General features: G+C 47.1%; 2 protein-coding genes across 2 annotated transcripts; one reads left to right on the forward strand and one right to left on the reverse strand.

Annotated features, from left to right (window-relative positions):
* The first annotated feature begins 647 nt into the window (after nucleotides 1–647).
* Nucleotides 648–1,613, forward strand: LOC138794011 (olfactory receptor 1E16-like). The gene has a single exon (XM_069972778.1). The coding sequence runs from the start codon at nucleotides 648–650 to the stop codon at nucleotides 1,611–1,613; it is 966 nt and encodes a 321-aa protein (XP_069828879.1).
* Nucleotides 1,614–16,277: 14,664 nt separating this feature from the next.
* Nucleotides 16,278–17,258, reverse strand: LOC138793374 (olfactory receptor 2AT4-like). The gene has a single exon (XM_069971918.1). It carries the CDS (start codon nucleotides 17,250–17,252, stop codon nucleotides 16,278–16,280), a length of 975 nt encoding a protein of 324 aa, XP_069828019.1. The 5' UTR covers nucleotides 17,253–17,258.
* Between the last annotated feature and the right edge of the window lie 8,404 nt (nucleotides 17,259–25,662).

A 25,662-nucleotide genomic window follows, 5' to 3' on the forward strand; every position in this document is an offset into this window, starting at 1 on the left:
CCCTGCCCAGCAAGGGCTTATATACGGAGAGAGGACCCTGCCCAGCAAGGGCTTATATACGGAGAGAGGACCCTGCCCAGCTAGGGCTTATATACGGAGAGAGGACCCTGCCCAGCTAGGGCTTATATACGGAGAGAGGACCCTGCCCAGCAAGGGCTTATATACAGAGAGAGGACCCTGCCCAGCAAGGGCTTATATACAGAGAGAGGACCCTGCCCAGCTAGGGCTTATATACGGAGAGAGGACCCTGCCCAGCTAGGGCTTATATACGGAGAGAGGACCCTGCTTACCCTCTACAGGGTGAGGAGGTGAGACAGTAGTTGAGGGGGAGCAGTTGGTCACAGTGCGGTGAGATAGCAGCAGGGTTTTGTAGGTTGTAGCCTAGTCTGAAGAGAGGGCTTCCTAGTCACTTTCGATCATTCTGAGTTTATGTAAAAATTCTGTAAACAAAATTTGAACCTAAATTTATTTGCTATTATTCAAAATGTCAAATCTCGTTCCCAAGCCAACATTTGAAATTTTTAAAGCCTGCCTCATGTAAACCCCTCATTCTTTCAGGCAGAAGACATACTATGGGACGGTATACTATTAACATACAATTTTTTGCATATTTTTAGGTGTTTTCAACAAGAATCTCAAGGCAGAAAATGGTGAATGAGACTGAAATTTCAGAAGTTATTTTAGTGGGATTTCCGGGGCTTCCTGAAGACGTACATAACCTTGTGGCCGCTGGGATGTTTTTGGTTTACATCTTCTCACTTACCGCCAATGGCAGCGTCATATGTCTGGTCGCCTTAAATACTTACCTTCATCAACCCATGTATCTGGTTATAGCAAACCTTGCTACCTCTGATCTTATTTTTGATACGGTTACTTTACCGAAACTCATTGCCCGATACTGGTTTGGGTCGTCTTCTATTAACTTCAAAGTCTGTATCTTCCAAATGTTCTGGATCCATTACCTTGGGAGTGTTGATTCCTACCTGCTGATGTTCATGGCCGTGGATCGCTATGTTGCTATATCCCAGCCTCTGAGATACAACTTGATTATGACCAACAGGAGAACGATCATCATTTGCTCCTTCTTCTGGATTTTTGCAGCCACATCTACAAATGCAACTCTCACTATTCAGGCTTCCGACATTGTTTTGTGTAGCTCATCCACCAAGATAAACACTTTATTTTGTACCCATACGGCAGTCTTGGCAACAGCATGTACAGATGTCACCTTCATAAGGAAAGTGGCCTTTGTGTTTGCTATGGTGGTGCTCCTTGCACCTTTAGGGATCATTGTTCTTTCCTACGTCTTGATCGTAGTGGAGATCTCATCATCATCTCGCTCTGAAAATTGGCGCAAACTCTTCTACACCTGCACAACCCATCTGCTGGTGGTGGCCTTGTATTATGTACCTCGAGTTTTTCTCTACACCATCTCTCTCAGTTGTGTAATAATTATTAGGCCAGATGTCCATGCCCTCATCCTGTTCCTTTACTCTGTTGCCCCCCATATGGCCAATCCTGTTATATATTTCCTCAGAACAAAGGAAATCAGGCAAACATTAGGGAAAGTTCTTCAGACAATCCAATACAGGGTTTCAGAGTACATTTGTTGATATAAGAATTATGTATGGGCCACAAACACCTTTAAAGTCCCATGTAGAGCTTGTAATCTTCATGTTGACATTGTAGTCTACGAACAAGTCTATGAACACCTTGTAAGATATATTTAAACTAGGGATGAGCGAACTTTTGAAAAGTTCGGTTCGATCCGGCGAACTTTCGTTAAGTTTGGATTGGTCCGAACCGAACCGAAAACGAACCTTGCTCTAACGGCTGAATAATTGCAGCTACAATAGTGGGAGTGTGATAGGGTATAGTTTCGTTAAGTTTCAGTTGATATTACAATGAAAAAAGTGGGGGAAAAAAATGCCAAAAATAATGAGAAAAAAATAAAATAAAAAATAATAATAATAATAATAGGAATAAAATTAATAAAATATAGTGAATAAAAGTGCCAAAATAGTGACAAAAAATATTGGAAAAAAAAGTTTACAAGGAGGATGCGGCAGCACTTGATTGCACCCAGGCCAGTATTGTTGAGAAGAGACAAGTCGAGAAACAGGAGGAGGCAGCAGTAGATTGCTCGCCTCTCAGGCCAGCATTGTTGAGAAGAGACAAGTTGAGCAGCAGGAGGAGGCAGCAGTTGATTGTTCGCCTCTCAGGCCAGTATTGTTGAGAAGAGACAAGTTGAGCAGCAGGAGGAGGCAGCAGTTGATTCATTCCAGTCCAGTATTATTGAGGAGAGGCTACTTGAGGAGGAGGCAGCAGTTGATCGATTACAGGCCAGTATAACTAAAAACAGACTACTAGAAGAGCAGGAAGAGGCAGCAGTTGATTCATTCCAGGCCAGTATAATCGAGGAGAGGCTACTTGAGGAGAAGGAGGCAGCAGTTCATCGATTCCAGGCCAGTATTATCGAGGAGAGGCTACTTGAGGAGGAGGAAGCAGCAGTTGATCAATTCCAGGCCAGTATACTTAAAAACAGACTACTTAAGCAGCAGGAGGAGGCAGCAATTGCTTGATTCCAGGCCAGTGTAATCGAGGAGAGGCTACTTGAGGAGGAGGAGGCAGCAGTTAATCGATTCCAGGCCAGTATTATGGAGGATAGGCTAATTGAGGAGGATGAGGCAGCAGTTGATCGATTCCAGGCCAGTATAATTAAAAACAGACTACTTGAGGAGCATGAGGAGGCAGTAGTTGATCGATTCCAGGAAGGGGCGTAACTAGGATTCATGGGGCCCCATAGCAAAAAAGTGTATGGGGCCCCCCCAACATATTACCTGTACCGGCAATATGGAGCTGTCCCCCTGCCTTTGGCAGCTCTGAGACGCTGTGCCCTGGGGTGGGGGTGGGTGAGTGGTAGCAGGCCACTCGGAGTCCCTGCTGGTTGGAGCAGCTCTGAGTCCAGGAGGGTGACCTCCATTATACTGACCACTATACAAGATGCTAGGGAAGCTGAGTGACCCCATTATACAGGATACCAGGGAGGCTGACTGACCCCATTATACAGGATGCAGGGAAGGCTGAGTGACCCCATTATACAGGATGCCAGGGAGGCTGAGTGACCCCATTATACAGGATGCCAGGAAGGCTGAGTGACCCCATTATACAGGATGCCAGGGAGGCTGTCTGACCCCATTATACAGGATGCCAGGGAAGCTGAGTGACCCCATTATACAGGATGCCAGGAAGGCTGAGTGACCCCATTATACAGGATGCCAGGGAGGCTGTCTGAGCCCATTATACAGGATGCAGGGAAGCTGAGTGACCCCCATTATACAGGATGCCAGGAAGGCTGAATGGCCCCATTATACAGGATGCCAGTGAAGCTGAGTGACCCCATTATACAGGATGCCAGGAAAGCTGAGTGACCCCATTATACAGGATGCCAGGAAAGCTGAGTGACCCCATTAAACAGGATGCCAGGGAAGCTGAGTGACCCCATTATACAGGATGCCAGGAAAGCTGGTGACCCCATTATACAGGATGCCAGGGAAGCTGAGTGACCCCATTATACAGGATGCCAGGGAGGCTGAGTGACCCCACTATACAGGATGCCAGGGAAGCTGGTGACCCCCATTATACAGGATGCCAGGAAAGCTGGTGACCCCATTATACAGGATGCCAGGGAAGCTGAGTGACCCCATTATACAGGATGCCAGGGAGGCTGAGTGACCCCACTATACAGGATGCCAGGGAAGCTGGTGACCCCCATTATACAGGATGCCAGGGAAGCTGAGTGACCCCCATTATACAGGATACCAGGGAGGCTGACTGACCCCATTATACAGGATGTTGGGAAGCTGAGTGACCCCCATTATACAGGATACCAGGGATGCTGAATGACCCCATAATACAGGATGCAGAGAGACTGACTGACCCCATTATACAGGATACCAGGGAAGCTGAGTGACCCCATTATACAGGGTGCCAGGGAAGCTGGGTAACCCCATTATACAGGATGCCAGGGAAGCTGAGTGACCCCATTATACAGGATGCCAGGGAAGCTGAATGACCACATTATACAGGATGCCAGGGAAGCTGAGTGACCCCATTATACAGGATGCCAGGGAAGCTGAGTGACCCCATTATACAGGATGCCAGGAAAGCTGAGTGACCCCATTATACAGGATGCCAAGGAAGCTGAGTGACCCCATTATACAGGATGCCAGGAAAGCTGAGTGACCCCATTATACAGGATGCCAGGAAGGCTGAGTGACCCCATTATACAGGATGCCAGGGAGGCTGTCTGACCCCATTATACAGGATACCAGGGAATCTGAGTGACCCCATTATACAGGGTGCCAGGGAAGATGGGTAACCCCATTATACAGGATGCCAGGGAAGCTGAGTAACCCCATTATACAGGATGCCAGGGAAGCTGAGTGACCACATTATACAGGATGCCAGGGAAGCTGAGTGACCCCATTATACAGGATGCAAGGGAAGCTGAGTGACCCCATTATACAGGATGCCAGGGAAGCTGAGTGACCCCATTATACAGGATGCCAGGGAAGCTGGTGAACCCCATTATACAGGATAACAGGGAAGCTGGTGACCCCATTATACAGGATGCCAGGGAGGCTAAGTGACCCCATTATACAGGATGCCAGGGAAGCTGGTGACCCCCATTATACAGGATGCCAGGAAAGCTGAGTGACCCCATTATACAGGATGCCAGGGAAGCTGGTGAACCTATTATACAGGATGCCAGGGAAGCTGATGACCCCCATTATACAGGATGCCAGGAAAGCTGAGTGACCCCATTATACAGGATGCCAGGGAAGCTGAGTGACCCCATTATACAGGATGCCAGGGAAGCTGAGTGACCCCATTATACAGGATGCCAGGGAAGCTGGTGACCCCATTAAACAGGATGCCAGGGAAGCTGAGTGACCCCATTATACAGGATGCCAGGAAAGCTGAGTGACCCCATTATACAGGATGCCAGGAAAGCTGAGTGACCCCATTATACAGAATGCCAGGGAAGCTGAGTGACCCCATTATACAGGATGCCAGGGAGGCTGAGTGACCCCACTATACAGGATGCCAGGGAGGCTGACTGACCCCATTATACAGGATGTTGGGAAGCTGAGTGACCCCCATTATACAGGGTGCCAGGAAGCTGACTGACCCCATTATACAGGATACCAGGGAAGCTGAGTGACCCCATTATACAGGATGCTAGGGAAGCTGAGTGACCCCATTATACAGGATGCCAGGGAAGCTTAGTGACCACATTATACAGGATGCCAGGGAAGCTGAGTGACCCCATTATACAGGATACTAGGGAAGCTGAGTGACCCCATTATACAGGATGCCAGGGAAGCTGGGTAACCCCATTATACAGGATGCCAGGGAAGCTGAGTGACCCCATTATACAGGATACCAGGGAAGCTGTGTGACCCCCTTTATACAGGATGCCAGGGAAGCTGAAAGACCCCATTATACAGGATGCTAGGGAAGCTGGTGACCCCCATTATACAGGATGCCAGGGAAGCTGGTGACCCCCATTATACAGGATGCCAGGGAGTCTGAGTGACCCCATTATACAGGATACCAGGGAGGCTGACTGACCCCATTATACAGGATGCCAGGGAAGCTGGTGAACCCGATTATACAGGATAACAGGGAAGCTGGTGACCCCCATTATACAGGATGACAGGGAAGCTGGGTGACCCCATTATACAGGATGCCAGGAAAGCTGGTGACCCCATTATACAGGATGCCAGGGAAGCTGGTGACCCCATTAAACAGGATGCCAGGGAAGCTGGGTGACCCCATTATACAGGATGCCAGGAAAGCTGGTGACCCCATTTTACAGGATACCTGGGAGGCTGACTGACCCCATTATACAGGATGCTGGGAAGCTGAGTGACCCCCATTATACAGGATGTTGGGAAGCTGAGTGACCCCCATTATACAGGATACCAGGGAGGCTGACTGACCCCATTATACAGGATGCAGAGAAGCTGACTGACCCCATTATACAGGATACCAGGGAAGCTGAGTGACCGCATTATACAGGATGCCAGGGAAGCTGAGTGACCCCATTATACAGGATGCCAGGGAAGCTGAGTGACCCCCATTATACAGGATGCAAGGAAAGCTGAGTGACCCCATTATACAGGATGCCAGGGAAGCTGAGTGACCCCATTATACAGGATGCAGGGAAGCTGAGTGACCCCATTATACAGGATGCTGGGAGGCTGAGTGACCCCATTATACAGGATGCCAGGGAAGCTGGGTAACCCCATTATACAGGATACCAGGGAGGCTGGTGACCCCATTATACAGGATGCCAGGGAAGCTGGTGACCCCATTATACAGGATGCCAGGGAAGCTGGTGACCCCATTATACAGGATGACAGGGAAGCTGAGTCTGAGTGACCCCCATTATACAGGATGACGGGGAAGCTGGTGACCCCATTATACAGGATGCCAGGAAAGCTGAGTGACCCCATTATACAGGATGCCAGGGAAGCTGGTGACCCCCATTATACAGGATGCCAGGAAAGCTGAGTGACCCCATTATACAGGATGCCGGAGAAGCTGAGTGACCCCATTATACAGGATGCCAGGGAAGCTAAGTGACCCCATTATACAGGATGCTGGGAAGCTGAGTGACCCCATTATAGAGGATGCCAGGGAGGCTGACTGACCCCATTATACAGGATGCCAGGGAAGCTGGGTACCCCATTATACAGGATGCCAGGAAAGCTGAGTGACCCCATTATACAGGATGCCAGGGAAGCTGACTGACCCCATTATACAGGATGCCAGGGAAGCTGAGTGACCACATTATACAGGATGCCAGGGAGGCTGACTGACCCCATTATACAGGATGCCAGGGAAGCTGGTGACCCCCATTATACAGGATGCCAGGAAAGCTGTGTGACCCCATTATACAGGATGCCAGGGAAGTTGGTGACCCCATTATACAGGATGCCAGGAAAGCTGGGTGACCCCATTATACAGGATGCCAGGGAAGCTGAGTGACCCCCATTATACAGGATGCAAGGAAAGCTGAGTGACCCCATTATACAGGATGCCAGGGAAGCTGTGTGACCCCCTTTATACAGGATGCCAGGGAAGCTGTGTGACCCCATTATACAGGATGCCAGGGAAGCTGGTGACCCCATTATACAGGATGCCAGGAAAGCTGTGTGACCCCATTATACAGGATGCCAGGGAAGTTGGTGACCCCATTATACAGGATGCCAGGAAAGCTGGGTGACCCCATTATACAGGATGCCAGGGAAGCTGGGTGACCCCATTATACAGGATGCAGGGAAGCTGGTGACCCCATTATACAGGATGCCAGGAAAGCTGAGTGACCCCATTATACAGGATGCAAGGAAAGCTGAGTGACCCCATTATACAGGATGCCAGGGAAGCTGAGTGACCACATTATACAGGATACCAGGGAAGCTGAGTGACCCCATTATACAGGATGCCAGGGAAGCTGGGTAACCCCATTATACAGGATACCAGGGAGGCTGACTGACCACATTATACAGGATGCCAGGGAGGCTGACTGACCCCATTATACAGGATGCCAGGGAGGCTGACTGACCCCATTATACAGGATGCCAGGGAAGCTGAGTGACCCCATTATACAGGATAACAGGGAAGCTGGTGACCCCATTATACAGGATGCCAGGGAAGCTGAGCCTGAGTGACCCCCATTATACAGGATGACGGGGAAGCTGGTGACCCCATTATATAGGATGACAGGGAAGCTGGTGACCCCCATTATACTGGATGACAGGGAAGCTGGTGACCCCCATTATACAGGATGCCAGGGAGGCTGAGTGACCCCATTATACAGGATGCCAGGGAAGCTGGTGACCCCATTATACAGGATGCCAGGGAAGCTGAGTGACCCCATTATACAGGATGCCAGGGAGGCTGAGTGACCCCAATATACAGGATGCAGGGAAGCTGGTGACCCCCATTATACAGGATGCTAGGGAAGCTGAGTGACCCCATTATACAGGATGCCAGGGAAGCTGGTGACCCCATTATACAGGATGCCAGGGAAGCTGGGTGACCCCATTATACAGGATGCAGGGAAGCTGGTGACCCCATTATACAGGATGCCAGGAAAGCTGAGTGACCCCATTATACAGGATGCCAGGGAAGCTGGTGACCCCATTATACAGGATGCCAGGGAGCCTGACTGACCCCATTATACAGGATGCCAGGGAAGCTGGTGACCCCCATTATACAGGATGCCAGGAAAGCTGAGTGACCCCATTATACAGGTTGCCAGGAAAGCTGAGTGATCCCATTATACAGGATGCCAGGGAAGCTGGTGACCCCATTATACAGGATGCTGGGAAGCTGAGTGACCCCATTATACAGGATGCCAGGGAGGCTGACTGACCCCATTATACAGGATGCCAGGGAGGCTGACTGACCCCATTATACAGGATGCCAGGGAAGCTGAGTGATCCCATTATACAGGATGCCAGGGAAGCTGAGTGACCCCATTATACAAGATGCTGGGAAGCTGGTGACCCCCATTATACAGGATGCCAGGGAAGCTGAGTGACCCCCATTATACAGGATGCTGGGAAGCTGGTGACCCCCATTATACAGGATGCCAGGGAAGCTGAGTGACCCCCATTATACAGGATGCCAGGGAGGCTGAGTGACCCCACTATACAGGATGCCAGGGAAGCTGGTGACCCCCATTATACAGGATGCCAGGGAAGCTGGTGACCCCATTATACAGGATGCCAGGGAAGCTGAGTGACCCCATTATACAGGATGCTGGGAAGCTGGTGACCCCCATTATACAGGATGCCAGGGAAGCTGAGTGACCCCCATTATACAGGATGCTGGGAAGCTGGTGACCCCCATTATACAGGATGCCAGGGAAGCTGAGTGACCCCCATTATACAGGATGCCAGGAAGGCTGAGTGACCCCACTATACAGGATGCCAGGGAAGCTGGTGACCCCCATTATACAGGATGCCAGGGAAGCTGAGTGACCCCCATTATACAGGATGCCAGGGAAGCTGAGTGACCCCCATTATACAGGATGCCAGGGAGGCTGACTGACCCCATTATACAGGATGCCAGGGAAGCTGGGTGTCTTCCAGCTGGCAGTGATAGTTACCATCCTCCTGCTGTGTCTCCTCCTCAGGCCCTGTGCACTCTGCCATGAGCGAATATCCCACCCACGGTGGGCGCTGGGGGCGTGGCTTGCCGCGAGGGGGCGGGGCTTAGCGGAACGTCCCAGGACTGTTCCACTTGTGGAGAGGAGGACACTGGTGCAGTACGCTCTGAGCCTGTGTCCGGGGGAGGTGCAGAGGTGTTTCAGAGGGGATTGCAGACGCTCCCTTCTGCATCTCTGGCAGGGTGCTTTGCTATCAGTAGTGTAGCTACCTTAAAGACAGGGGAGACGGGCAAGGCGGCCTCCGGGCCCCCTGTAGTCCGGGGCCCCATAGCAACTGCCTTCCCTGCCTTCATGGTAGCTATGCCATTGATTCCAGGCCAGTATTATCGAGGAGAGGCTACTTGAGGAGAAGGAGGAGGCAGCAGTTGATTGATTCCAGGCCAGTATTATCGAGGAGAGGCTACTTGAGGAGAAGGAGGAGGCAGCAGTTGATTGATTCCATGTCAGTATTATTAAAAACAGACCAGTTGAGGAGCAGGAGAAGGCAGCAGTTGATGGCTCTCAGGCCAGTATTGTTAAAAACAGACAAGTTGAGATGGCAGTTTCTGCAGCTCTTGATTCCACCCAGTATGTTTCCAAATAGACAATTGACGGTGGGGGCATTAGTAGGAGTAGTATTCTTTTGGACCCAGAAGGACCTAGTACAGACAACTGAAGTTTGAAGCTAAGAATATGCACGTTTGTAAAAATCATTCTTTAAACATGACAACATGTTGATGTAGAGTTCAGCACAGGACAGTCAACGTTAAAAAAACCCCTCTAACATTACATCTAGTCTAGCAGGATACGGATACGGTAAAATAGACAGAGAACCTCACCCTCAGAATCCATGAGGTGAAGAAAGGACATTTAAAAAGGCACAGATTCAAGAAGGCTTTACCCCAGTTCCATTATCCAAAAATACGTGTCCAATTTTCATTAAATTGACACCTCACTGGCACTTGCTTTACAAATTGACGCAACTACTCTGGTGTCAAACCTGTTGAATCTGGGCCTGTGGCTGTTGGCGATATATATATATGCACGTTCCACCTGCTGCCTTTGGGGGACTACCTCCTCCTCATCACTAAAAAGTGGTAGAGAATCCAAAGGCAGACCAAGATTTGCCAACAGTCCCCTGGCAGAAGGTGCCCCAGAGGTGAGTGGCATAGTAATAACAGGGGAAGGGGCAGAGGACTCTCGCTGACCGTTCCATGTAAGGGTGGTGTCGGATGATCCAGCCAACCTCGTTTGGGAGCTTTGGGCGGTGGAAGTGGAACGATTTTTTTGCGGTCGTTACATCGTTGCATGGTCGTTTAAAACGTGGGGAAATGTAGGTAGACATTTCAAGAACGACTGAAAGATTTTTTATTCAACGAAAAGATTAGCGAATTATTGTTGAAAGACCAACGATTTTTTTTCGACATGTTGAAAAAAAATAGTGAACGACTCAACGACGATTTCGCTGTTGTCGTTCGCTCATTTACAGCTATTCCACAGAACGAATATCGTTAACGAGCGGTCGTTTGAACGATTTTATGAACGATAATCGTTCGAAAAAGTTCCGTGGAATATGGCCTTAAGAAAATCTAGAACCGCTGGCTGTGTGGTTCTTACAGAACCACTGGGTGTCTGGGGAAGATGCACCCTGCTGCCATGCCTGTTGCCCCGGCTGCCACCGGGCCTGGTGCTGCCACTTCTCCTAGCCTCACCGCCTGTTGCAGTCCCTGCCTGTGAAGTGCTGGATGTAGGACGCTTGGACATGGTTCGTACCGAATCTGGTTCGTACCGGTTCGGTTTGCTCATCCCTAATTTAAACATTGGAAAGTCAATGTAAAGACCTCATAAGAGCCATTGTAGGCATTGCCAAGTCCATGAAGACCTTCAAAAGTCCATGAAGACCTTATAAGATCCATGCAGACCTTGTAACGTCCATCATGAAGAATTTGTAATCTCCATGGAGAACTTGTATAATGTAAATGTAAAGTCCATATAAGATCTAAGTAGACATTGTTAAGTTCACGAGGACCTTGTAAGACCCATGTAGACTTTGTAAATTCTATGAAAACCCTTTATGTAGACCCTGTGTACTGCTCCATCACAAGGTGCTGTACTAAGTTTCCTATGCACCTGTATAAAGTTTTCTTTGGGAAATGGTCTAAGTGGATTCTATGTTTTCCCCACTAGGTGTCACTACTGTGTTTCTGCTGTAACTTATTCTGTGCACAGCTGAGGAAAGTACTGGGTTAATTGTCTGTTGTCACATGTTATTCTCTTGTCCAGTTGTAGGTGCAGACTGTTTTACCTCCTTTATCTGCCCTATCCTATCTCTTCTCTCAAACACACAAACCCCCACCAATCACAGGGAAGCTTAGTATGCTTAAAGAAAAGCAGCCTAGTGGGGGGCATGCCTAGCCGCGCATGAGGTCTGGATTGGGTTCTTAGACACCCTGTGGTACCCCACTATGCGCAAAGGCAAAAAGAAGAGGGATTCCATCAAGCTCACTAGCTTTTTTCTGGCAACAGAGGCAATCCAAGATGGTGCTGGACGGCCTTGTGCTGGAGACCAAGAAGATGGTGCTGACCCGCTCTCCTCCTCACCGCCTTACTTGGCAGCACCAGTTTCCTCCCCTGCTTTGGAGGTGAGTGGCGATATGCTACCCTCTCCTCTCCTCACTTTGCCGATCTCTCCGGGCAACTCATCCTCGCAGAACCAGGGTAAGCAGAGCAATATAGAGGCATCCCCGCCCGGCACCCCGGCCTCAATAATGGATGAACTCCTGGACCTGGAGACCCCTTCCTTGCCACCAATGCCGCTGTCCTAAAACTCACACCAGCAGTGCACAACAGGACATTTAGAGCACCCTGTCACTGAATCTCTGCTTAGGTCTTTGCTACCTGACCTGAAACAATCTATGCAACACCAGTTTGTCAGAATTAACCTCTGCCCATAATGATGTCGTGAACGCCACCACTGCTTTAGAGGAGAAAGTGGAGACTTGCGCAGTCTGGGCGCAACAATATGCATCTCAGAGGACCGGAGACTGTTAAGACTGAGCAACTGCAGGAGTACATAGTGGATTTCTCTTCTGCACTTCTCCCGATGCCTCTGACCACGATCATTGACAGGGCGCATCGCCTTCCTAAGCCTAAAACCCTACCCAAAACAGTACCTAGAGATGTGATATTGAAGGTGCATTTCTTTCATGTAAAAGAGAGGATAATGGAGGCATCTAGATCCCACAAAGAGCTCCCTGACAGGTTCAAGGACAGTCAGATATTCATTGACTTATCCGAAGCTACCATTGCACGGAGGCCGCAGTTCGTCTCGAGCTCTAAAGTTCTCAGAGATCACAATATTCAGTACAAATGGGGATTCCCTGTAAAGTTTATTATTATTCGCAATGGTAACAGAGTGGTAGCCAATTCTCCTGGTGAAGCTCGTAAATTATGCATGGAGTGGCAACTTATCGACTCAGCTCAAGACTCCCATCGGGGAAAGAGAGCCTCACAACGTCCATTGTCACCTGAATGGCAGACGGTCAAGTATGGCAGGCGCCGACAGAATAATAAGCTTCCCCCCTCACCAATCTCCTCCTTCTGGGTCCTCGAAGGGATGAATCTTAAAACTGATTTGCGGATGGTGCATCTGGTCCTCAGGACTTTAAGTGTTTAGTTTGCCTACGAGGCAGCAATGCTTTCTCTCTAGCTTAGCCGCTTCAACGTGACTAGAAGTCACTCAGATCTTCCTATGGAAGGACTACTTTTCTTTCCAATATGACTGATGTTTCTCTTTTTGTTTGTTGATTATTTTGTCTTCATCAGGGTATGCTTCCAGGGCACCAGCTCCTTTGATATTCACTGTATTGCACTTAAACTAATGCTGATTCTTAGGGTCCTATTCCACGGGCCGAGGAGGGCCCGATCAAATACAGTAACTGGATAACAGCTGGTATATTGGCTGGCCTTAGCAAGGTCTTTGAAGGTTCATCATTACCATCATTTGAGTCATTAGCCCTTGAGTTCTCACTGCCCCATAGGGACTTCTACAAACTCCTCCAATTACGACACTTTGTCAAATCACTCCTGTGTACTGTTAAAGGGGTTATCCAGCGCTACAAAAACATGGCCACTTTTGCCCCGCACTTGTCTCCAGATTGGGTGGAGTTCGAAACTCAGTTCCATTTAAGTAAATGGGGCTTAATTGCAAACCACACCTGACCTGGAGACAAGAGCAGAGCAAAAGTGGCCATGTTTTCATAGCGCTAGATAACCCCTTTAACTTGCCTAGCACAAGGTTCAAACTGTTCTTTTACAATCCCCAATTTTTTATAAAAAAATATTTTCCTGTATTGACAGTGTCAGTAAATGTCCATTTGTCCATTTGGTTACCCAGTCACAACTTTCTGTAGTTCTATAAATTTAAGTATGTTACTTCTATGGTCATTGCCGGCTTGATAACTCGGTGGTTAGGATTGTTGCCTTGCCCTAATACTATCCTGGCCTAGAGTCTAAGGGCCCTATTCTACAGTAACGATAATCAGCCGGATCGGGCCCATTTGGCCTGATTCGGACGATTATCGTTCTGTGAAATAGAGAGAACGATCAGCCGATAATCGTGTCATCGGCTGATTGTTCATTTAGGGCCAGACCTAAATTCATCGTTCCCCCACCATGCATCGCTACGGTTGAATAGCGGTGCGCAGCGGGCGACCAACGATTTGAGAAGAAGCAGCATCATACATTACCTGTCCAGGCTTCTTCTCCGCGCTGTCTTCATCCCCGGGTTCCGCGCTCTATCTTCTGAATGGCCGGTCAGCTGACGGAGCGCTCAGCCAATCACAGGCCGGGACACCCGCGGCCTGTGATTGGCTAAGTGTGGCCTGTCAGCTGACCGGCCATTCAGAAGATAGAGCGCGGGAGACCCAGGGATGAAGATGGAGCGGAGGAGAAGCCCTGCAGCCAGGTATTGTATGATGCTGCAAGGACATCGGTAACGATGTCCTTGCAGCCCTCGCTCAACGATCATCGGGCCGTGGAATAGGCCCAGTAAACGAGCGGCGATCTAGCAGATTGATCGGGCCCTCCTCGGCCCGTGGAATAGGACCCTAAGTTTGTCTGTTCTCTATGTTTTGGTGTTTATATGGAAGAGTTATACTAGATATTGTGGAGTCTTCATTGGGGATAATACAGTGATCCCTCGACTTACAATGGCTTCAGGTTACAATATTTCCAACATACAATGTTCCTTTCTGGACCATCTTAACTTGAGACCAGACTCAACATACAATGTTACAGACAGGATCTGCGGCACATGTCAATAACTAGATGATCTCACCATAAAAGTGGACATTTTATTGGTAAAGCCCCAGTATTACTGAAGTGCATGGAGTGATTGGCTGTCTAGTATCTCCTCTATAGTATACAATGTCCTATATACTATACTATACCTGTCCTGTATTGCTCTTTACCTGGGTCAGAGTGAGCTGCCCTTTTGGCCACTAGGTGAGGCTGGTTTTATTTTATTTGTCTGGGACGCTATGGGATCTGTTCAGAACCCTGAAAACAAATATCTCCTCTACATAGCAAACCCTTTACAGTCTCCATTAGCTCTTTCTGACTGGTATATGTAAGGACTTGTTTTATTCATATTAGTTATCTGCTTAATTTTATAAATTTTTATTTTTTCACATTTTGGGGAGTTCAGAACCAAATACCAGTTTTCCATAGAGATTAGGTCTCTGGATACATAATTTTTAAACATGTGAAACCTGGAAGCAATTAATATTGTAACTTGAGGGACAGTAAACGGGTACTATGTGAGAAGGCATTGATAACCTATGGCATAGCATGGAGGAGTTGTTGGGGCAATTCTAAGAAAAATTATCAGGATAGTATAGGGGGGTAATATGGGAAGGCATGAATAAGATATGGGATTATATTAAACTGTCTAAAAGATTAAAGAAGGATAGAATAGAGAAGTTATAGAACAATCTGGATGAGTCAGGTAAAGGGTTCTTTATAGGCAGTTTGGAGGAGTCATCATGGAGAATATTATGGAGGACAGCATGTAGAAGTTATATTGGGGACAGCATGAGTAAGTTATGGAGAACAATCTACAGTAGTTTCGGAGGATAGCACGGAGGAGTTATAGGAGATGGCTTGGAGGAATTATGGAGAACAATCTGGAGGAGTTATATGGAAAAATATGGAGGACAGCATGGAGGAGTTATGGGAGATGGCTTGGATGAGTTATGGAGAACAACCTAGAGGAGTTATACAGGACATTATGGAGGAGTTATGTAAGACAGCATGGAGGAATTGTACTGTATGTAGGACAGCATGGAGGAGTTATGGAGGACAGCATGGAGGAGTTATGGAGGACAGCATGGAGGAATTGTACTGTATGTAGGACAGCATGGAGAAGTTATGGAGGACAGCATGGAGGAGTTATGTAAGACAGCATGGAGGAATTGTACTGTATGTAGGACAGCATGGAGGAGTTATGGAGGACAGCATGGAGGAGTTATGAAGGACAGCATGGAGGAATTGTACTGTATGTAGGACAGCATGGAGGAGTTTTGGAGGAAAGCATGGAGGAATTATACAGGACAGTATGGAGGAGTTATACTGTATGTAGGACCGCATGGAGGAATTATACTGTAAGTAGGACAGCATGGAGGAGTTATATGTAGGACAGCATGGAGGAATTATACTGTATGTAGGACAGCATGGAGGAGTTGTGGAGGACAGCATGGAGGAGTTATGGAAGATAGCATGGAGGACTTATATTATATTTAGAATAGCATGGAGATGTTATGGAGGAATTATATGTAGGACAGGATTGAGAATTTATGGAGGACAGCATGGAGGAATCATATGTAGGAAAATAGGAAGGAATTATGTAGGACAGAATGGAAGAGTTAGAGCATAGTAGGAATACAGTAGATGTCCCACCTCTGTTGATCCTGTCTTAGTGATTTTTTTTTTTTGCAGATCACTGTAACAAATAAGACGGCTGCCCCAATCAATATTTTCCTAGGCTTTGCCTTTATTTTGTCACAGTGCTGGAGGAGAGATGGTCCCTGACTCCTATTTTCTTTATTCTTAAATAGAAACTTCTATATGTCTGCGTGATGGCCTTATTCCTGAGACAGTATATGATGGGATTAGCGATATGTGGGATATATGAATATAGGCAAAGTATAAACACATTCAAATCCGCATTGAAGACCAACCCAACTTCATTGGCCGTATAGACGAACACGCGTGGTGCATAGTGCACAGTCATGACACACAGATGAGTGGTACACGTGTAGAAGGCCTTCTGCCAGTTCTCCTTGTTGGCTGATACCCGTATAATATTGATTATGGTTATATAGGATAGTATGATAAAGCTCAAAGGCACAAACAGTATGAACATGGAGAACGCAAAGGTGGTCTTCTTGATAATGGAGACATCTTTGCAGGCCAGGGCCGTGACTGCTATGTTGGTGCACATTAATGTGTTGATCCTATTATACCCACATGGAGGTGCTTGAGAGTTCATGATAAGAGCGGTCAATGCAGTCACACTGGCTACGACCCAACAAACCCAACAAGAAATGGCAACCACCTTGTTGCTAATGATTGAGGAGTATCTTAGGGGCTTACAGATGGCAAAGTATCGGTCAATGGCCATAAGCATGAAGATATAGGAGTCCGTGGTGTTCAGGTAATGGACAAGAAACATTTGAAGAAGACATTCGGGAAAGGTCATTGTCACTCCAAACCAATACTTGGCGATGATCTTAGGTAACGTTATAGTGTCGAACAGTAGGTCGGCACAGGCCAGGTTTGCTATTATAATATACATTGGCTTGTGTAGGTTCTTCTTCCAGACCACCAGAGTGATGACGGTGCCATTGGCCAAAAGAGATGCCAAATATAACAGGAGCATCACCAGGGACACTGGTACATAATATTCTTCCTTCAGTCCTGGAAAACCTACGAGAATTATCTTCAGAACATCTGACTGATTTGCCATGGTCTACAAGAGGTTAGCCTACGAGAAGACATGAATATCATACAAATGTACAATATCGGTTCCCCTCAAAGTATTTCATCATATTTATAGAGGATGTAGACATTTCAATCCAACTGGATGAAGAAGTCTTCAAATAACAGCTCAGAGTACTGATGTAGCAGAGCTTGTAGCAGAATTTAAAGGGATTGTTCAGGATTAGAAAAATATGGCTGCCTTGTTCCAGAAACTGTGTCACCTGTCCATGGGTTTTGTCTGGCATTGCACAATTGAAGTGAATGAAGTGTAATACCAGACACAACCTTCAGACAAATGTGTCACGCTCTTATATACCATAACCATGGGGTTTCAGGTAGACGTTAAAGCTTTACTTCCCCTGGTTACACACATCGGTCACATAGGGTGGGAAGGGGCGCAATGCAAACTAAGTAAATGGAGACCGAACTCCTGACCATCCAGTGCCCGGACAGAATATAAATGGACTAGTCAAGATGCATGGAGATGACAAAAGATTTTTTTTTTACTTTTTAAATAGCTAGATATCAGCAAATCCAAACTCAGCTCTGCTACATCTGTAATCTAAACATTGCTTCGATACGTGCAGATTCTGAGCGACACTTTTTGTTAGTGGAATTGGCACTGATTTTGTATGTTTTTGCAGGTTTTTTTTTCTTACTTTTAAAACTCAATAAAAACACCCAAAACCCCATATGTATACAGCCATATAAAAAAACAATAGGCGCAACATAAAACCAGATGGGGTGAATAAGATGGATTATCTGGTGACTATGACTGGGGTCTAGGGGTGGAATATATTAGGCAGCTAGTGACCGGTGATAGGCGAGTGTAAGGATCTAAGCGAGTAGTGGTGAGTAGAACCCCGGGTAAGATGGCTCCAGGATGGACGGTCTTGTTGGGTCCCTGGTATATAGAGTTCAGTCCCAACCAAAAGTGTCCAAGCAAGGGTCATGACTAGATGAGCCCTCCCCATAGGGGGTCAGTAGTGAAGAATGGGACATCATTACTTACAGTACATTAGATTTCCTGGCTCTTACAAGAGGCCACATAGGAGCCAATCAGGGGATAAGCAGCTGTGATAATGCATCGATGGTTATAATATTACGTCTCAGCGTGGCTCACTATCTTATATTACAGCTGTTCTCCCCGGACACTTACATTCTGTACAGGAGAACACAGATCAGGGCCCCCGGGGGCCACTCTAATTGCTCATTAACGTCCTGCAAATGGCCTCACCACAATGTAACTCAAAGGACTCATATATCCGCTAGACATCTACAGTATCTCATATACCTGTGTAGAAAAATGAATATAAAATATATAATTTAAAAGACATATAATGCCCTTAGATTTTATGCCCTTCTGCCTCGCTTCGCATATGAGACCATGTGGTGACTTCCCTCAGTGCCCCCAGTGCTTGGTTGTAGCAGGGACATTTGCTCTGTGTGTCCTTCTCCCACGAGAGTCTGGGTAAAGACTGAAGATACACCTCTCCCCCACCAAGCAACTACTTCCTACAGGGGCTAAGTAATCTACCCTGTGAGTGGTGGAAAGGAGGGTGTGCAAGAGAAAGAAAGAGAAAGGCTAGAAGTAGAGGGCATCTCCTATAGGTTAGCAAAAGCACACAAGTACACATAAAACAGTTACCTATTCCTAACTTCAGCTGTGCAATAGATAAGAACATACATATAAAAAAAAATACTGACATCTAGTGGTGAAACCTTAGAGCACAATTCATCACCACTTAACCTGGAGCAAGAAGCTTTTTTGATAGTTGCAAAGAAGAGACAGAAAACACCTGTGGTGGGACAGCACATAATCCCTCATGTAGTTAGTTCTCCCCCAGATTGTAATATCCCCCAATGTAGAGGGCATCCCACTGTTAGTTAGCCACCCTTACCATAACATAGCATTCCGATGATAGGTATCTCCCCTGGTAGTTAACCCTCTTCACCCCATGTAGAAATCCACCCTGTTAATTGACCCCCTCCCCCATGTAGGCATCCACTTGTATAATTAAACAACAACCTTGAGGCATACTGCCTGGGAGAGAGTGGCCTCTTGTGGTCAGAGCCATAACGCTCCCTGTGGCCTCAAGAGTGATTGGCGGAGCCAGGAGCCAATGTCTTCTTTCTCTATCAATCACAGCAAGCGCTTATCAGGCATGCTTTTGGTTAAAAGGCCAGAGGGGGATTCATTAAGAAGGGGGACACATGTCCAGGGATGGTGGGATATCACCCATATATTGGGAATGTCCTGCTGGATCCTGGACGGTTAGGAGGTAGGGTCGTGCGTTGGTGAGTTTTATGCACCATGCTCCTCAGCACTCGGTGATGGCTCCTACTGAAGCACCGCGCTGGTATCAGGGAGCTCTAGAGACCAGCTGGGCTGTGTACACCGGGGACAATGGACTACGTTAAGGGGTCCCCGTGTATGATACTATATTGTAAGGTGCTGGATAATGCACTTATATGAGCAGCACTGTGTATTGCACTACTTCCTGAAGCGCTAGTTGGCACTGTTTTAGGTGGCATTATGTGTCTGGCATTATTTTAGGGGCATTAAGTGTATGTTGGGGGCCACCATATTAATGACGCCATTTTAAGGGTCCTGAGTATATGACTATTTTTGCAAACACGTATCAGGTTATCAGAGGGACACTGTAGGAATGGCAGTATTTTGGCGACCATCATGTGTATGGTACAATTTTGTGGTGCATTGTGCATATGGTATCATTTACAGTAACTGTGTATAGTGTACTATTATGGGGAGCACTGTGTGTACTGTGTTATATTAGGGGGGCACTGTGTGTATTGTGTTATATTATGGGGAGCACTGTGTGTACTGTGCTATATTAGGGGAGCACTGTGTGTACTGTGCTATATTAGGGGAGCACTGTGTGTAATGTGTTATATTAGGGGGGCACTGTGTGTATTGTGGTATATTAGGGGAGGCACTGTGTGTATTGTGTTATATTAGGGGGGGCACTGTGTGTATTGTGTTATATTAGGGGAGCACTGTGTGTATTGTGTTATATTAGGGGAGCACTGTGTGTACTGTGTTATATTAGGGGGGCACGTTTTATAATTTTGGGTTTGATTCTTTTTATTATACTAATTTGGGGGGCACTGTTTGTATTCTCAGACATACCATCTAGTTCAGTGTGCTTACAGATGGGATACTGGACACACACACACACACACACACACACACACTTAGGCCTACTAGTTAGTTAGCAATAGCTCATTACAACAGATAGTGGAAAGATCTGGAAAAGGGGTGGAGCTATGTTAATGAGCTATCCTTAAAAAGGCGGCTGTGACAGGAAACTGTGGGTTACCAGGTGAGCTGTGACAGGAACATCATCTGAGGGGATTGTGTGAGGAGAGAGCCGGACCAGACACTATAGACAGTGACACGGACCGGGTGACCGTCACCGCCACCTGCCAGTAAAGAGACAGGCTGAGAAGTAAGGTTAGTCAGGTGACAGGCAGCTCATCAATATCACCCTTCGTTATTCTTCTAGGAAGTAGCGGCTTGTGGCCATCTGTAACAGGTCGGAGTGTCCCCACAGTCCAGACTATTACCTGGGCTTAATGCGGCCTAGTCTAGATTATACCCCCTCAGGCCATATTATACCCCCATGACAGAGGCGAACATATCACTTGTGCAGTGACAGTGAGTGATTATTGTCAGTGCGTCTGTCAGGCTGCTGGAAGTTGTAAGATAGAGGGTGGACTAAGCAGTCACATACAGTACATGTATCCTACCTCTGCAGCCACATACAGTACATGTCTCCCACAGGTGCAGCCACATACAGTACATGTCTCCCACAGGTGCAGCCACATACAGTACATGTCTCCCACCTGTGCAGCCGCATACAGTACATGTCTCCCACCTGTGCAGCTGCATACAGTACATGTATCTCACCTCTGCAGCCACATACAGTACATGTATCCCACCTGTGCAGCCACATACAGTACATGTCTCCCACCTGTGCAGCCACATACAGTACATGTCTCCCACCTGTGCAGCCACATACAGTACATGTCTCCCACCTGTGCAGCCACATACAGTACATGTCTCCCACCTATGCAGTCACATGCAGTACATGTATCCCACCTGTGCAGCCACATACAGTACATGTCTCCCACCTGTGCAGCCACATGCAGTACATGTCTCCCACCTGTGCAGCCATATACAGTACATGTCTCCCACCTGTGCAGTCACATACAGTACATGTCTCCCACCTGTGCAGCCACATACAGTACATGTCTCCCACCTGTGCAGCCACATACAGTACATGTCTCCCACCTGTGCAGCCACATACAGTACATGTCTCCCACCTGTGCAGCCACATACAGTACATGTTTCCCACCTGTGCAGCCACATACAGTACATGTCTCCCACCTGTGCAGCCACATACAGTAAATGTCTCCCACCTGTGCAGCCACATACAGTACATGTCTCCCACCTGTGCAGCCACATACAGTATATGTATCTCACCTGTGCAGCCACATACAGTACATGTATCCCACCTGTGCAGCCATATACAGTACATGTATCCCACCTGTGCAGCCACATACAGTACATGTCTCCCACCTGTGCAGCCACATACAGTACATGTCTCCCACCTGTGCAGCAACATACAGTACATGTCTCCCACCTGTGCAGCCACATGCAGTACATGTCTCCCACCTGTGCAGCCATATACAGTACATGTCTCCCACCTATGCAGTCACATGCAGTACATGTATCCCACCTGTGCAGTCACATGCAGTACATGTATCCCACCTGTGCAGCCACATGCAGTACATGTCTCCCACCTGTGCAGTCACATACAGTACATGTCTCCCACCTGTGCAGCCACATACAGTACATGTCTCCCACCTGTGCAGCTACATACAGTACATGTCTCCCACCTGTGCAGCCACATACAGTACATGTCTCCCACCTGTGCAGCCACATACAGTACATGTCTCCCACCTGTGCAGCCACATACAGTACATGTCTCCCACCTGTGCAGCCACATACAGTACATGTCTCCCACCTGGGCAGCCACATACAGTACATGTCTCCCACCTGGGCAGCCACATACAGTACATGTATCCCACCTGTGCAGCCACATACAGTACATGTATCCCACCTGTGACCCAACAGTGATTAAGGGCCCATTTGTTCTATCCCCTATAAGTGCTGTTCTTGGGGTCACTGCCACACACTGAGCTATATACTCTCATCCCCACACAGCATCCAGTGTATAAAGCGTCCAGGACCCAGTTCAACAGCTGCAAAAACTACAACTCGCAGGATTTACTGCAGTCTGCAGCCCTCAGGATGTGCTGGGATTTGAAGTACAAATGAGCAGACAACTCAAGGGGTTGAAACTACAACTCCCAGCATTCTCTGAGACCTTCATAAGTGTAAGGCATTCTGAGAGTTGAAGTTATTGTTATTCCAGGAGTTGTGGTCACAGATAAATCAGTGTAAGATGAGACCAGGTCTGCATGTCGCTTCTGACAGGTTCTTTATTTGGGTGCCCCCCATGATCAGTTCTATTGGTGGCCACAGGTACCCCAGTCCCACACTAAGGCCTGCACAGACTACAGTACAGTCCTTTAGCAGGCCCTGGCATCTGTGCTGTAGGGCCCTCCCGAGAAACCAGGACACATGTACCGGATACCTGGGTGTATGCGCTGGGCCACTCCGCTGAGAGTAGTAGTAGGTGGTAGTACTCGGTAGGAACCCGGTTAGCCACTTGCCTGATGGTATGTCACGGTATGGGCATGAGGGATAGCAGCTGTAGACCGGGAACCTGACCAAGCGGAGGCCGAGCAATTCTTCGTTGTCCTTAGTCAGGGCACCAATAATTACACCAATGCCAAGGTTCAGAAACAACGGTAGTTGTGTATTTATTATAACGATGGTAACTCGTAGCAACAGTCTCTCCGGATACAACCGGGTATAAGGGTACAAACCCACTTGACGTATTTGCTGCATGAATCAGTCTTAAAAATAAGCAGGCAAAACGCAGGTTGGCTTTATACAATTGTTCTGCGTTAAACGCAATTGTGTATTTTTGAAGCGTGAAGCTTGTTGTTAGCAAAGCATCAGTTGTTAACAACCTGTGCGAAAAACGTATGTAGCTTCACGCTTCAAAAATACGCAATTGCGTATTTTAACGCAGAACAATTGTATAAAGCCAACCTGCGTTTTGCCTGCTTATTTTTAAGACTGATTCACGCAGCAAATACGTCAAGTGGGTTTGTACCCTAAGGCAGATTTGGATAAGGCAGAGTAATGGGTGATGCTGCAATAGGCTGTGAGAGTAACGTGCTGGTTAATGGGAGTAGTAGTGATACTGAAGTTGAGATGCTGGGCGGAATGAAACTGAGATGAATACTTGCTGTTGATGGTTAGAGAAGATGATGAGAGGAATGACTGAAGAACGGCAACCAGATCTTTAGTATAGATGAGGATCTTGAGACTTGACAATAAAGACACAGCCAGGTCCCGATTGGACCGGAACACTTCTTGTGACACTGGAGCAGCAGAGCACACGTATCTCTCTCCTGGCAGTGGAGAGAGGCCACACACACCCTATCCCCTTGAAAGTAGGAGATAGGACTGAGGTAGGCCAGGAAGTCAAATGGTATTCCCAGCCAAAGCTCGATGGCCATTGGGGTTACCATGGAAGCAGGGGCAGTCACGTGACACCAAGCCATTGCATCATCACACCATTAGGACATATAGGACCAAATATACATGAAACTGAGTGAAACAGCAGACCTGAATACTGAGAGGGGTGACACATCACACAGTTTGCAGTGGACCATAGCTTTCTAGAACAGAGGCAATAACATATTGACTGACTCAGATCTAAAGATACACTTTGAAGGAAACAACAAGAGAAGGAACTCTGTTCTGGGACACTGCATGTACATATGTGTGCGCCTTTAGGCTAGGTTCACACTATGTATCTGTGCGGCTGTATTGCGGGCGGTAAATCATCGGACGTATTTTTCCGGTTCATGCGTACGCTGGAAAGTATACGATATACGGCTGCACAGTGCACACTATGTATGAGCCTACTGCCCGATCGTAAACGGACCCGTAAAAAATGAACAAGACCATTGTTTGCGGCTGGAACTGTGCAAATTCACGGCCGTGGATTGACAGGCGGTCCGTACGGAGTACTTCAAAAATAGCCGGCAATAATGCAGAATGCCGATGCCTCTAATAGTTAATATATTAAATTAATAAAACACATTTTCTTTGTAATAAAGTCCCTTTCGTTGTTCAATAATTTAATTCTAACGAATCCATCATTGTGCAATTAAATATACTGTTAAAATAAATAAATAAATGTATATATATATATATATATATATATATAAAAATAAATGTAAATTTATATATATATTTATTTTTTGACAGTATATTTAATTGCACAAGTATGGATTCGTTAGAATTAAATTATTGAACAACGAAACTGATTTTATTACAACGAAAATGTGTTTTATTAATTAAATATTAATTAGTACAGGAAGCTCCATAAGCCGGTAATTCATATTCCCGGCAATAGAGCTTTCTGTACTAATCATCACTTTACTTTAATGAAAACATCAAATGTTTCTTCTAATTATGTTGTGACAATAGCATTATTAGAAGAAACATTTAGAATTATATGTGCGCTAAGCTGATTAGCTGTTCGGCTGAGCGCACATATAATTAACGGGTCCGCAGTACAGTGACTTCATTGTGCTGCGGACCAGCGAAGAGGACACATCGGGGTGAGTATAGCGCTCTCCCCACCCCCTCCCCAGCACTGCACCCCTCCCAGTAAGGAAGGGGGTCACTTAACCCCTTCCTTGCTGGTATGGGTGCAGTCTGACATCAGTCTGGCCCCCAAGGGGTTAAGGGGGATGCAATACATCCTCCCTTAACCCCTTGGGGGCCAGACTGTAAGCAGCGATCTGTAAAGATGCTGCATACTGTAAGGAGCACAACACCGCTCACAATGATGGGTGTTGTGCTCCTGTTAGTGTGTTTTTTGTGTGTTTCTCCCTTTTTGTTTTTCAGATATCCTGTGGATTTTGTCGGATTACGTGGACTACGTCGATGACCAGCCGTTGTTTGGTGTGTTTTTTTTATAAAATGGTCAATGAGGGGTGTGGGGGTGTTTTATTTGAATAAAAAAAATTTTTCACTTGTGTCTTGTCTTTATTTCTTTACTTTATAGACTTAGTAGTGGAATAGTCTAATAGACGGAATCCATTACTAAGTCGGGGCCTAGTGTTAGCCGGTATAAAATGGCTAACACTAACCCCCTATTATTACCCCAGTACCCAATGCCACCAGGGGTACTGGGAAGAGCCGGGTGCCAGTGGTCCCG

Source organism: Dendropsophus ebraccatus, chromosome 5 (assembly GCF_027789765.1).
Source record: "Dendropsophus ebraccatus isolate aDenEbr1 chromosome 5, aDenEbr1.pat, whole genome shotgun sequence".
NCBI lineage: Eukaryota > Metazoa > Chordata > Amphibia > Anura > Hylidae > Dendropsophus > Dendropsophus ebraccatus.